Source organism: Fundulus heteroclitus, chromosome 5 (assembly GCF_011125445.2).
Source record: "Fundulus heteroclitus isolate FHET01 chromosome 5, MU-UCD_Fhet_4.1, whole genome shotgun sequence".
Lineage (NCBI taxonomy): Eukaryota > Metazoa > Chordata > Actinopteri > Cyprinodontiformes > Fundulidae > Fundulus > Fundulus heteroclitus.
The window spans coordinates 9,267,348-9,281,361 of record NC_046365.1 but is presented as its reverse complement, the minus strand read 5'-3'; the positions used below and the strand labels follow the sequence as shown (position 1 = coordinate 9,281,361).

Sequence of the window (14,014 nt, the reverse complement as noted above, 5' to 3'; positions counted from 1 at the left end):
GTCGCTGAATTTAATAAATGCGCTAAACAAGTACAGGCCTTTTACCATTCACTACCCTGGTGGTCTCTGACATATGAGGGGTACCTGGTGAGTTGGTTGCATTTGGTTTTGCTGGTGCTGTTGGTGGGCATCTACTTAATCTAATCTGCAGGACTGACCAGATATAAGAACGGGCAGAGAAATGCTCTGTGGTGGCGTTAGTGCTGGATAGTTGAGACTGTCCACTGAAACTACTGTTCATGTTTCTTACTAGAGATGCACTGATCAGATTATTTAAAAAAAATTATCAGGCTTCACTTCAGCCTCTTAGTGATCAGCATGATTAGCACTGCTAGCATTACCAAAAGAGTTTATCTTAACTCAGAGATTTCAAGAAGGCTGCCAACCTTTCCAAATATATAACAGACAGCTCAAACAGGTCAAACAGACCAACTTGGTTGTACTATGTTCAGTTTTTCGGCCATTTGTTTTAACTCTTACTCTCTCTTGCGCTCTCACAGCCTCAGTTAACCAAATACATGCCGCGATGTGTTGTGGAAAACAGTTTTCCCTTTTGATTATTTTCTTACATCTCAAAGCTTGTTGGTTTGATTTTTAGTGCCATATTGGTGCTGAAAATAGCCAACTTGTTCCTTCTCAACTCACATCCTGAAGAGTGTAATTAGCAACACTCATTAGCACGCAGCATGGTGTGCGAGCAGACCAATACAGGATATTGATGGTTCCTACTGGCTGGTCTGTAGTGAGGACTTTTCAATTAAAAGACCCAAATTCATTCGTCTGCCGATTTCTTGATGAATTCTGTCCTTCTTCTGTAACTACAACTGCAACTGTAAGCCTCTGCCTTATTTCCTTTTGTATTTTTTTTTCTCTTCTAATTACCTACTCCTTTTTGATCCAGGGTATAACGAGGACACACTGTATATATATGATGCACCTAGTTCTACTTGACACCCTCTTTCTATGATTACTGATTTATCCTATGATTACTGATTCTGAGCCGACGTGACATGTGAATTTCTCCAATGTGAGATCAATAAAGCCTATCTTATCTTATCTTATATCCGCATCTTAGATTGTTATGTCACACTTTATATTATTCTAATTATAACATATTGGCTGCTTATCCTGGGTTTTACATACTCATCATTTAGAGAACATTAGCCAAAAGCATTAATTAAATACTTAAACTCTTTAATTCATAGAAGGTGAAATAAAGATGGATATTTCCATCCAACCATGACCCAGGCTTAACCCAACCATTCCTGTAGCTGTAGTTTACGGCCCTCAGTTTCACCTCAGATGATCTCTGATCATTCAGAACTCTCTTTAGAGCAGCCATCACGTCATCTACATGTTACTGTTAACGAAGGGCAAAATGATTAATGTGGAGAAGTAGGACATAATTGACATAATCTGTCTTTGATGAGAACTATCTCACATAAGCCGGTTCCTTCAACCTAAATGAACAATGACACCAAGAACAACACCAGAGGTAAGCTGCCAAGTTAAAAAACAAACTCAAGAAATGCAACCGATCCTGCTGAATCAGCTTATGAGGAGCATTTTGTTTGATCAGAGGGTGAACAGTATTGATGCTGAAGGATTTGTTGGGTCTATTGTGGTGTAGTGTGTTGTTTTTTTTTGTCAAGAAACACTTGCAGCTTTGAAGAAAAGGGAGTAATTGTTGCCCAGCGAATAGGAACGTAATAAGTCGGCTCTCTCCAAATTGATTTCTGTTCCTCATTTTTTTTTCCAGATTCACTTGCAGATCACAAGCAAGAGGCGTGCACCCATTGTCCTGGAGGATTTGTCCTCAGGACGGCTTTGTTAGATGGTGAAAATAATAGTTTCTTCTTACAGAGATAACAAGAGGCATGAAAGGTGTTTGTTTCATTTCTTTTTTTTTTAAATATGAGCTGGGAATTAGTAATAGATACAGTTTCCTTGTACATCATTTGCAAAATTCAGATTATAACTTTTCAAATCAAAATATATTATTCTATTATTAATTAAGAAAATCAAAATAAAAAAGAACTTCAACATGATTTCAAAACTTAAAAAGCTTTCTTATAAATGTTCTGGTCTCCATTTCATTATTCATCATCCTCATCTTTTCTTTAAGCAATATATCTTTTTTTCTTTTTGTCTTTGCAGCATCAGAAGCAGTCCAAGAGATCTTGCGTTCTACATCGTGGCCTGTCTCAGTCTTTCTTCTCTCCTCTTCTCTGAAGAAAACGTCAGTGTTTTTCATTCCGCTGCCATTTTTCTTGCTCCCAGTCCGCCTGGCCCCGTTTTCCTGCCTGAATCCTCGACCTCTTTCTGATTTTGCTTCGTGCTCGTTCCTCTTTGTCTTTGTTACTCCCTCCTGCTTCATGTTTCCTCCTCCCTTCACACGCATTATTTTCGTTTTTGATTTCACCCCCTAATTAAATAAATCCCAGGTCTCCCTGATCCTCAGTCGTCTTCCAGGTTGTAGCTGTTGACCAGGCCTGACTCCCACAGTTGCACCAGAGGATTCTTTTGTCTTGGAGTTCGGGGACTCTTGTGGATCTGGGTGGAAATGCAGATGAAAGAAAGAGTCAATCACATTGATAAGTACAAAAGGAATGATCCAGTAACAAGTAACGCACTAATGTCAAGTGGAGAAAAGGGAAAAAAAAAAAGTTTTTCTAAAATATTTTACTAATAAAAACCTGAGGAGTGTAGCTTATGGCTATATTCGGTCCTCTATACTTTAACATCCTTAAAACAAAAATCTGCGGTCTCCCTTAGGAAGTCCCCCTGTGTGTGGATTAATCTTAGTATAAATCCAGCTGTTTTGTGAAGACCTGTAGGGTTTGTTAGAGAACATTAGAGAATAAACACAACATCATGAAGACCTAGGAACACAGCAAGGGAAAGAAAGCCTTAGAGACCCATAGAGCTTGGTTAGGTTATAAAACAGTATGTGAAGCTTTGACTGTCACATGGAGCACTGTTGAGTCCTTCATCTACAGATGGAGAGAACATGGCACGACTGCAAACCTATCGAGACGAGCCGCAGTGGAGTGGTTTAGATCAAAGCAGATTAATATGTCAGAGTAGCCAAGTCAAAATCCAGAGAACAATTTCCAAATGACAATTGGTGACATGACTTTGAAAACTGATGTTCACACATGCCCTCTGTCCAATCCCGCTGAGCTCGAGCCATTTTGCCAAGGAAAGCAGTCCAATGTCTGTTGATAGATGTTCAAAGATGGTACCACATTTTTCAGATCTTCATTCATGAAAGAATTTGCAAGCCATGTATCATTTACATTGGAGTCTTTGGTTGGTATATGACACAATTTCAATAAAGAAAAAAAAACTCAAGTGGCACTAAAGACTTTTGCAGGGACCTGCAAAGAGAGAATGAAGTTACTTCTTCCAGAGCATATTATTATAACACATCAGCATGACGCCGCAAGCTGAGCTGCAGTTAATGCGGCTTTGATCCAAGGCCATGTTCGGTATGACTAAGTCGACAATAAGGGCCAGTGTCTCCTGCAGAGTCCTCACTTCATCCCTAAATTCCTATCAGACGAAACCTCTTTGCATTAAGCAGAGAGGGAGGGAGAGTCAGGAGGCTCACGCTGATGTCAGATCAAACCGTGCAGCTAATGCCCTGCACCTCAATGCCTCACCAAATTAAACAGCAGCACTCAGGTGTAATCGCAGACCCATCAGTTTCAACGAGATGCAGAGCCCACGAGACCGCTGACAAAAGTCAGCGGGATTGCAAACCAGCTCCCCCTATTTTCCTCTGGAGTTGAATGCCTACCCGCCCGCGCGCACGCACACACCTCCTCCTTTGCACGCACATAATCCCACTTTCCACGCTCCATGTTTCCCTCCCTCCCCCGTCTCAGTCTCAAGGCTGTTTGCCTTCTTTCCTTATCTGGAGAGATAAGTGCCTCGCTGTGTGTTCAGGACCTTATCAGATATTTGTGTCCCATATTTGGCGCAAAAGCAAGCGCTGACATCCTCCCTAGAGGTTTTTAATCCATTATAATTATATATTAAAAGTCCAGAGCAGTCACAGAAAAGCTCGTAATCGCGCTGCTAGGAGACCGCTTTGAGCCCCCATGTGCACAGTTTTCTTTTGCACACGAACCACAGAGTTAGAAAAGCTTTACTTTGTTTTTCTTTGCAGCAATCAAGAGAGACTGGGCGATTTGCCTACATTTCCATGTTCTAAACAGAGTGTACCAGGCTTTTATAGAGTGGAAAGGCCTTAAAAACTGTAGGCAAGCAGTTGTGAAAGGCAGGAAGCTTGGAACGCCAACAAACCTCTGGGTGGAGAATCCTTTCCTCTTCGGTCTGGACAGACGGCCGCGCAGACACCTGGTCCGCTGACTGCCGCCCTGCGAGACACAGAAGCAATTATTACAGGATAAACCAGAAGGGCAAAGTGGCACAATGGTGTCTGTCACGCCGTGCCTTCTAAGAACACTGTTTAATGAGAAGGCAGTAAAAAGTTAGAGTGACTATCATGAGAAGAATTTCACTGAATACCAATCTCATACAAACCCAGAATAGTAGCGGATACTGGGAGCATAGAAAGGTTGCACAGTTAAACGACGTTATGTAACAAACAAAGCGTCACAAGTCATGTAATTACACCACGGCGCACCCTGGTCCTTTTAGGCCACCTTTTATCGAAACTGAAATTCTTTTATTCATTAACCTTTTGTTGTACAGACACACACGAGCGTACAATGCAGCTGCGGTTTCCGGGCCCTCAGTTTCACCTCGGATGATCTCTGACCATTGAGAACCATCACGTCATCTACATGTTACTGTTAACTAAGGGCAATTAATTACTCTGTACGACATAACTGACATAATCTCACTTTGATGGAAAGTATCTCATCAAAGTGAGTTAATGTTAACTTAGGTTTGGGAGCAGGGCCACGCCTCAACCACACCACCTTCATCCATCCCTCGCGTCACGTTCTTTCAAACCCCACCTCAGCTCATTCTCTTCCTCCGTGTCATCACGGCACCCTTTTCCCACTTCTTAGTCTCATTCGTCTCCATCCACTTTGTTCCAGATTCCTTCTGGGTTTTTCTTCAAGAACGATGTCTCGGGAAAAGCCAATTTCTTCAAGAGTAGACCCCTAAGTGGAATCTCCTCCTCCCAAGCCTTCATCAGCAAATCTGCCAAATTAACCCATCCTCACACCCAATCCATCCATGTCCTTGTCCCCTTTTCCTTCCACTTTTAAACTCATATCTTTGTGGCATGGTCCCTGCTATTGAAGTGCTATTTGACCGGTGAAGTGATTGTAAATTAGTATTATGACCCCTGGACTTGAAGGGAAGTACTTCAATTTTGACGCTCTGTATTTATGTTCTGAAACTCTTAGAATGAAATAAGATAGGATGTAGTTCTTGAGATTTTGACCCATTGTATTGACAGTGTGGCCTAATAAAGACGATGTGAACAACATTTCATTTGATTAGCACTGAAGAAGTTCCCACTGATTTTAAATTGCTTGTGTAGCAGCGTTTCGGGCGTGCGGTAGAAACAGGAAACGGCGGCTGAATTAACTGCTAACAGCAGCGTTAGCATCTGCTCCACAGATTTCTATTACCGCTAACTGACTTTTTCCACATGCGTTTGATCATCTTGAGTTTAAAATGGAAAATACTTAGTGATCTAACCTGGGATGGCTTGCCTTGTTGGACAGTGAACAGCGATTCTTTATAACACAGGTTGAAAATTGGGCAAACCAAACACAAAAAGGAGCATTTTCATTGTGGCAATATGACGACGTTAGTTTGAGATTAGTGTTAAAACCTCTAATTATGGTCTAGTTACACCTGAACCGTCTCATTCTAGAGTGGTCAATGACTCTAGAAAGCACAGTTTAAGATTTACAAAAGCTGTACTATAAAGTGTCTCGTCAGGTGAGCTGGATTTCTTGTTACGCCCTTAATATTCATCTCCATGGTCGCAAAGTTAGTTGACTATGTGGAAAAAACTACTTAAACCACAAACACAGCAGATTTATCCAACTTTTCAGGTTTTTCTCTTTATGCCTTGTTGCAGGCAGTTAAATTTTTATCTGTTTCAAAGTCCAATCATTACTGTGTGTTTCTAGACAGTTTCAGTTGTGTCATCTTCTTGTTAATGGCGACCATTTCACCTGTTATCTAATAGCCTTTTCCATCCATCCATCCATCCAGCCAGCCAGCCCTAATCTATAACTTCTATTTCTGAGTCTTTTTGTGAATGTCTTATCATAATGCTATATAAAATGGGAAATTACAAACACATTAACATATGAAAGTGTGGAATACAAAGACAAATAACAAAAAAAATGGAGAAAAGCTCACATATTGCAAGTTCACAGTTGGAATAATTTATTTCTTGACGTTTTGATCCAACCTGGATCTTGGTTTTCATTAAGTAAATTATAAATGATATATTATAAACTATAAGTATTATTTTCTGACCTGATCAAATATCAAAGAACCTTGGAAGAAAAACCAACATTGTTCAGACATTTCCCATTTATCTTTGCCAACCCAACACTATATACTAAACTTAAACTTTTGATAGACTTTTTATTAACCAACTTTCCTGCTTTTGGACATTGTAGAGCTATTTGACTCACAATTTTCCCATTCACAGCTTCTGTTATTAGTTTGACAAGCAGGAATGCTACATTTCTGGAAATGAGCTAACCCTCCTTTGAGATTTTCTACTACTGGGAGAAAAATAATAATGTGGTTGCAGAGGCAGTTTTGGAGGGTGTCTCAATCATTTTGCCGATCACAGCCAAATATAAAACCCTAATTTGCATCAGATGCAGCATCAGTTTGAACAATAATTCATGCACTAACCTTCATATGTTCCACTTCTACCATTGGATAGAGGCCCAGGAACTGGATTCTCTTTCTTTGAGGTAGCTTCAGTGGCATTGATGCCCCCATACAGGCTGAGCCGTAAGGTGTGGAGCTCCTTCTCCCTGTCTTTGGCCTCCTGAATATCCTGCTTCACTTTGTCTAAATTAGTGGAAGAACGCAGCTTAAAAAAGGGGTTCTCCTTGGATACTGCCCCCGGCTTCCCCTCCTGTTCCTTCACCGCCTTCATCAGCCCATCGTGTCCTCTTGCCTTGTCTGACGAGTGGAAGCTGTTTTTAGCGTCAGTAGCTGCAATGGCCTCCGCCTGTGCTTTGGCTTTGTAGTGCTTCTGTGCTGGAACGGTTAGGCTGTTTTCCAGGATGATGATCTGACAACCGCTCCCCTCTGAGAACCTTGGCCCTCGCAGACTGGACTGGTCTAAACCTTTGGCAGAGGTTTGGCTCCGTGAGGAATTCAACGTTGTGGGCTTCCTGTCTGCGTAGGTATGTTCTGGAGTGGATGTCCCGGATTCGTCTTGGCTCTCCAGAGTTATATTCAGATCTTCACTGCTGGTAGACGACCAGGACGGGGTCTTACTTTTAGGCGAGATCGTCGGTGGAAGTTCTGGAGATATCTGCAGAGTCTCAAAGAGCTGTTTCCTCTCTTTTATTTGGCGGACCGTGCCTTTGTCATAGAAGCCTGGAATCTTCCCGATCTTGACCAGATCTTGTTCCCTCCTAGACTCTTCGTGGATCTCCTGCTGCATCTTTTTGCCTGCGAATTCCCTGTCCTTGTTCTGGGACCACTTGGGAGCTACAGACTGGCTTTGAAAGCTTCTTCTTAAAGGAACCTCTACGTACTCTGGAGAGGAGCGTTGGTTTGGGAGTCCCCTGGACCTTCTGAGGCTTTGCTCGCGCTCTATGGCCCGTCTGATCTCCCTCTCGATGGGGGTCTCTGTGGAGACGGGGGAGTCTGCAGACATGCTGGTGCTGCTGTTTAGCGTCCTGAAGGAGTGGAAGTCTGCGGACACGCCGCTGTCGCTCTGGCTGTCATCGTGCACGTCAGTCCTCATCCTGGTGTCGCTGTCGGCTCTCAGAGGTATACCGCTGTTCCTTTCTGCCTTAAGCTCTTGCGTTTGGACTGCCCGCAGATACCTGAACAGCCCTTTGCTCTCTGACCTCACGCCCGCCTCGCTCTTTTCAACTCCGCTCTTATTCTGCCCTCCCACTCCACCTGTTTGCTCGTTTCCACCCTCCGTCCTCTCCCCCGCCCTTCTGCTCCTTGCTCTTACAGCTGCAACGCAACTAAAGCCCTGAGAGGCTTCCCCGCCCTGATTGGCCGGTTCCATGGCAACAGCCGAGCCAGGTGGAGATCCCTGACCGAACACCTGTTGTGCAGCTTCCTGGTTTAGTCCCCTGGGACTGAGCTCAGGCTGCTTTTGAGGCAACACTGCCTCCTCCTGTCTGACTGAGCCATTGGCAGGCAGGGCTGAGTCTCTCTTTTCAGGACGTGAAGGTTGGAAACCCACGCAGCTCAGCTCACGTCTGCCCGATTGTTCCTGACAGTTTGTCATGTCTGTGCCTGTTCCCTCTTCTTCTCCACTCTCATCAGCAAAAGGAGGGGAGTCCGGAGGGGGTCTGCCATCTGAGCTGTTGAGGTCAGAGAGACCGCTTCGTGCAGGAGGAGACGTAGAAGTTTCTGTTTCACCATTGTAAATATCACCAGCATTCAGTACTGTTGTTAAGTCCAACTGTGATGGTATACAAACGTCCCGATGAGCTGGTTGAAGAAGTTTGGGTGTCTTTGCGCTTTCTTGACTGTCTTCGGTCGGTTCAGCTTCACTAATCCCCTCCTCGACCTCTCCCTCCAGGCTGGAGAACCCCTCTTTCTCACCACACTCTGCTGCTGATAAGGCGCTGAGCGGCTGTGTAGGTGGGGAATCCTCCTCGCAAGGGTTATCTGCTTTTCTGGATTCCTCTTTAGCTTCTGGTAACTTTTCAGGCCTTTCTTCAATTTCTGTCACAGCCTCTTGAGTCTCTCCAAGGGTGCAGAGGCTAATACCTGCAGATGTCTGATTTCCGATGTTGATTACATCGACCACTTCTGTTATTTCGTTCGTCCAGCTTCCCTGTGGAGCTTCGACTTTGACTCCCGGCTCCGGGGCATCCAAGTCCTCCTCAGGCATCGCCTTGGGGGCTTTCCTTTCTTGCAGAGAAGCATGGCGGCCCACGTTTGCACCCGTTTCACCCTGCATGTCGACTAGAGAAGTGAAAGGACCTTGCTCCTGCCAGGTCGTGGGCTTTGTTTCCATGGCAGCGGGACTGCTGATGTGAAATGTTTCGGAGCAATCAGGTTTTTTGGGCCTCCAGCCAGCGAGTCGGCCCTGAAAGCATGGGGGAGCACAGAGGGGAGCAAGATGGTGATTAGCAGAGTTTAACAACAGAACATTGCCAGTCACTTTTAATGCTATTATTGCAATGCCTACACCAGCGAATGAATCATCATCTGTTTTCAGTGGGACACTTATTGTGCAGAAATCACAAAAGGCTGAAGGCTGTCATTCGTTTTACACTTTAAAATTTCACTGGGTCACACAGGAACACGCATTTCAAAAGAAAAAAATAAATAAATCAGAAAACAAATGTAAAAGGTCGGACTTCAGTGCATACCCGGCATGTGAGAATCACATCTCACTGAATGCTATCTTAGGTTAAATTGTTGTTTGGATGTAAACAATTCTTGTTCCAACTAAACCTGAATAGCCCAGGGAGACACGGCATTTCAATGAGCACGCTGTTGATAAATGGTGGATGGGAATGTAAACGAGGATTAATCAGATGCCATTACCTCAGAACGGGTCCTGCTGCGGAGGCCGCTTTGTTGACAGGCAGATGTGTAATTAGGCACTGCAAATAATAAATCAGATAATGTCTAGACATCCTATGTGTACTTCAGTTGTTTTGTCAATAACTACTTCTCAACATGATTTTTTCTCTCTCTCTCATTTGTGTTGTGAATTGATTATTTCTAATGGAGTGTGATTTTCGTTTTCTTATTTGATTGTTTGTATCTGACTTGTAACTCCAGATGCAAAGCAGCCTTTGTTACTAATTACTTTCTAAAAAATTTACCATGTAATTTCCCTTTTAAACAAAAACAAAGAGAATTGGCTTACATTCTGTCAACTACAGATCAGCTGTAGCTCTCTGGCTGGTTATCTTTTAGGGTAATGGTCTTACTTGAGATGCAGGGACAACATGTTAAATTAAGAATGTCAAAGAAAAATGGTAAGCATTATAAATATTGTTTTAAAGCAAATATGCATTTATTGTGCCTTGCATAGCTATACATAGCCCTTGACCTGTTTTACCCCAACCCTTACCTAAAAAGTGACAAGGTTCAAGAGGGACAGACATTTTTACGAGTCAACCTAATTCAGTCTTACGTCATCAGGGTAATTTATCTCAGATCTCCGCTGCTGAAATGCCTGCGTTGGAGTTGTAAAACAGCTAATGTGGAAGGCTGTCTTGTTCTGTCTCTTCCCTTCATGGCAGAGAAAGAGTACTCCCACTTGACAAGAGAGCGGTCGAAACATTAAACAAGGCTTTGGCTCTAAGGCAGCGACTGCTTCCTTCCCTTCCACTCGCAGCGAATAAAGTTTTTTGCTGAGCACACCTTTCTTTAATCATCTTACGTTCTGGGGAATAGCTCAGGATAACGCTCACACACACATACCTACACAGTCTGAAACACAAATGTGATTATTTTGAACTCCAGCTCTGCCGGGATGCCGTCTCTTCAACGCGCTCAGATACTTGCCCTGTATCCACATTGTTTGTCCTTCGCCTCATCCCTTATGATGACTTATGCTCACACACATCCCAACAAATCCATCCACAGCGATCCTCGCCAAGCCGGGCGGGATTCCAGCGCCGCGACTGATCATTAAGGGAAATGTAGATCACAGCTTTGGGGACGACACGTGTTTGATGAACCGGGGATGGATGGACAATGGAGATGCGGCCCTTTTGCGTGGAGATAATAGGGCCCGACACGGGGGCGTGAGACAATGGACAGCGTGGCAACAGTAATAACAGCAGCACTCACCAGCTGCACAACGGGTCCAGAGTGTTTGCAGTATCTGGACTGCGGTTGGCCAAATCGGGCACTCTACCTCCCGCTGTGGCAGACGCTGCACACCACTATCATTTAAAGGTGGCTCGCTCGTCTTGAAACACAATTCCAGTTTTCTGCAGCCCTGTTATGTGACAGATATTTTTTTTCTCGCTGTGGAACAGAGCAGGTCCAGAAGCAGCTTATCATTTGCACAGAGCGCTCCATTCAGAGCCCATTATGAAACGTACCCCGCTCAGGGTAAGCAGGAACGAGACGGGGACATGAAAGCAGACGTGTTAGTAGATTCCTGGTTTAGAAATCAATGAGACGTGCGGCATGGCCACATGTTATGTGTCAGCTGTTGGGTGGTTTCAGGAGCTGCCACATCCTGTCATAACAGATTAGCGACTGCTTCTGAGTTACAGTCCTCAACATGAAACTGTCAGCGCGAAACGGAGCTCCGCCTTCATGAAGAAGGCAACGGGTTTAAAGGTTTCATCCTCGCTGTAATTTTCTGCGTCCACGTAAAATTCAATTTGATGCAACAGGCCGACGCAGAGAAGGGCCTAATTGGGAGGTGGAAGCACAAACATGCATGTTTTTTGAATTTTGAACAAGAGGAAACTCTGAAAAGTGTGCTGTGCATGTGTATTCCACCCTACTGAGTCAATACTTTCTGAAAATACCTTTTTCCACTAGAAAAGCTACAATTCTTCTGAGGGTGTCGCTGTCAGATTCACACATCTGGAGATTTTTTCACTCCACTCTTATTTGCTAAAAAGCTCAAGTTTATTCAGATAAGATGCGGAACATCTGCACCCTACCATCTTTATTTGCAAAGCACTTTAAAGCGAAACCAGGGTTCAAAAAGTGCTGTACATTGCACATAAAAGCATACAGGAAACAGACAGGTTGAACAAAGCAGTTTAAACATATCCTACAAAAAAAACGTTGTGAATTAAAGGGAAATAAAAGAAGGAATAAAAGAGTATAGTAAATAAAATAAAAGCCAATCTCTCAGGAAGTACAAAAAGGAGCGTTTTGAGAAGGTTTTTAAACTTGCAGAGGGTTGATGCCTGTCTAACATGGGATGGCAGCTCATTCCACATCTTTGGAGCGGCTACAGAGAACGCACGGTCTCCTCTAAGTTTACGCTTAGCTTTTGGCACTTTAAGGAGCTGCTGGTCAGCACACCTAAGGGAGCGGCCAGGTGAATATGGTTGTAGGAGCTCAGGGAGGTAAGAGGGTGCTAATCCTTTTAGAGATTTAGAAACAAATAAAACAACTATAAAATGGATCCTGAAATGCACAGGTCACCAATGTTGTGACATTAACATAGGGATGTGCTCAGACCTTCTGGTAAACACACATTTTCCATTCATACAGATTCTCCCTGGGATTTGTGTCTTGATTTGGACTGAGCCGTTCTGAAACGTGAGTAAGCTTTGATCCCAGTCGTTCCATGGTAGATGTGGCTGTACGTCCAGGACTGTTTCCTGGGAGAAGGTGAACTTACATCCCTGTTAGAAGCCTTTTCCAGCTTCTAACAGGTTTTCTTCCAGGATTACCGGCAGGAGCATTTTTTCCCACCAACTCCCACAGCGCCCCTGACTCTACATATGCCGCCGCCCCCATGTTTTGCTACGAGGATTGAATGTTCAGGGTGATGGGCAGAGCTAGTTATTACCACACACAGGGTTTTGCATCTAGGGCAAAAGATGCCTGTTGATCATCATTCTGGGCTTCTGGTCCTCTCCACATCTTTTCACACCTGAGCTCTGGATTTCCAGAGTTACCATGGGCGTCTTGGCTGTTCTTCTGGTTAACGCGCTCCTTGTCTGTGCCACGTTGGTAGGTGTGGAGGCCTGATCTGTCTGTCTATATGATGCAGTTTGCCTCAGTGGTTTGTTCTCTAACAAAACCATGAAAACCATGTAGCCTTTCCTCCAACTTGACACAATCAGCTTTGTGTTAGCACATATAGTCCAAATAAAAACAGAGTCAAGTTTGCGGTAAAGCATATTCCTAAAGGGTATGAAGAGTTTTCTAAACCTGATACCGTTGTTAACAGATCCTGCAGGGCTACAGCAGCAGGACAAACTGCTTATTAATACAAAGCCACGCTAATGATAATCTCATTACTTTGGTGTGTGAATGCTCGTCACGTGGCCTAATGGGCTATTTCCCCTCTTCTCATTTGCTTTTAGGAACAGAAGACATTAAACACCTGGTGAGATATACGCCGCTTGGTTCCATTTCCAGCAAAGAAAGCTGGAGGTTGGAGGTTCTCGAACTCCCTCATTCGCGGAGTTGCAGGATGTCTGCCGATTAAAGCTCCTTTACATAATGGGCTCGTGTTTTCCTCATTATCTGCAGCGAGTCCCACTTTATCAAAGGAACGGCAGAAGCATGTTCGTCGTTAAAAACACAGCTGCGAGAAGGCCTCGGAAATAACCGTGGTCTCAGTGTCTGAGGTCAGCTGTGTCCAAAGGAAATGTAACATCTGAGGCCATTCAGCACAAAGCAAAATCAGTTCAGTTTGTCCCCAGCTAGATTCTGCTGTTATCTAATTGGTTTTCAGGCAGTTCTGGGTATATTCCCTCGCCTTTCTATTCATTTTAGCCGCTGCAAGAAAACTTTGGTCTCCTTCGGCTCGGTCGTTGGGTTCCCGCGCTGCAATTTGTTTCTCTGGCAGGTATAAATTAGGTCTGTGTTCAGTAATTTCCTATCAGAACAAAGCCTAGAAGAGCACCAGATTGCTGTTGCACGTACCTGTCAGCAAACGGCCTTCCAGCTGCCTCTAAATGACAGAAACAAAGGCCTGAAAAATACCGGCTTGCTTCAGGTCATCGACGCAAATCCAATCTTTGTGCTCACTGCTCTGTTCTCCGGCGCCTGCATCCCCTCCCGTTGCGTGCACCGTTCCTTGCAGCCCCTGCGTGCACATTCACTAATACACAGGAAGAGAAAGACAGTGTGTGTACGTGTGAACACATGCACTCAAGGCTTATGGGGATTTAAAAAT

General features: G+C 44.0%; 1 protein-coding gene across 1 annotated transcript; it reads right to left on the bottom strand.

The window, feature by feature from the left end:
* Positions 1-1,883: 1,883 nt before the first annotated feature.
* On the bottom strand, positions 1,884-13,785 carry si:ch211-207j7.2. The gene is made up of 5 exons (XM_036136834.1): positions 13,762-13,785; positions 9,721-9,779; positions 6,874-9,256; positions 4,312-4,385; positions 1,884-2,553 (listed from the first exon to the last, which is right to left on the bottom strand). Exons 3-5 carry the CDS (start codon positions 9,182-9,184, stop codon positions 2,458-2,460), a joined length of 2,481 nt encoding a protein of 826 aa, XP_035992727.1. The 5' UTR covers positions 9,185-9,256; positions 9,721-9,779; positions 13,762-13,785; the 3' UTR covers positions 1,884-2,457.
* Between the last annotated feature and the right edge of the window lie 229 nt (positions 13,786-14,014).

Coding starts and splice junctions, on each gene's coding strand:
- si:ch211-207j7.2 (XM_036136834.1), bottom strand. CDS start 9,184: ATGGAAACAAAGCCCACGACCTGGCAGGAGCAAGGTCCTTTCACTTCT. Junction 4,386..6,873: donor TAGAAGTGGAACATATGAAG/GTTAGTGCATGA, acceptor TGTGTCTCGCAG/GGCGGCAGTCAGCGGACCAG. Junction 2,554..4,311: donor AAAGGATTCTCCACCCAGAG/GTTTGTTGGCGT, acceptor ATTTCCACCCAG/ATCCACAAGAGTCCCCGAAC.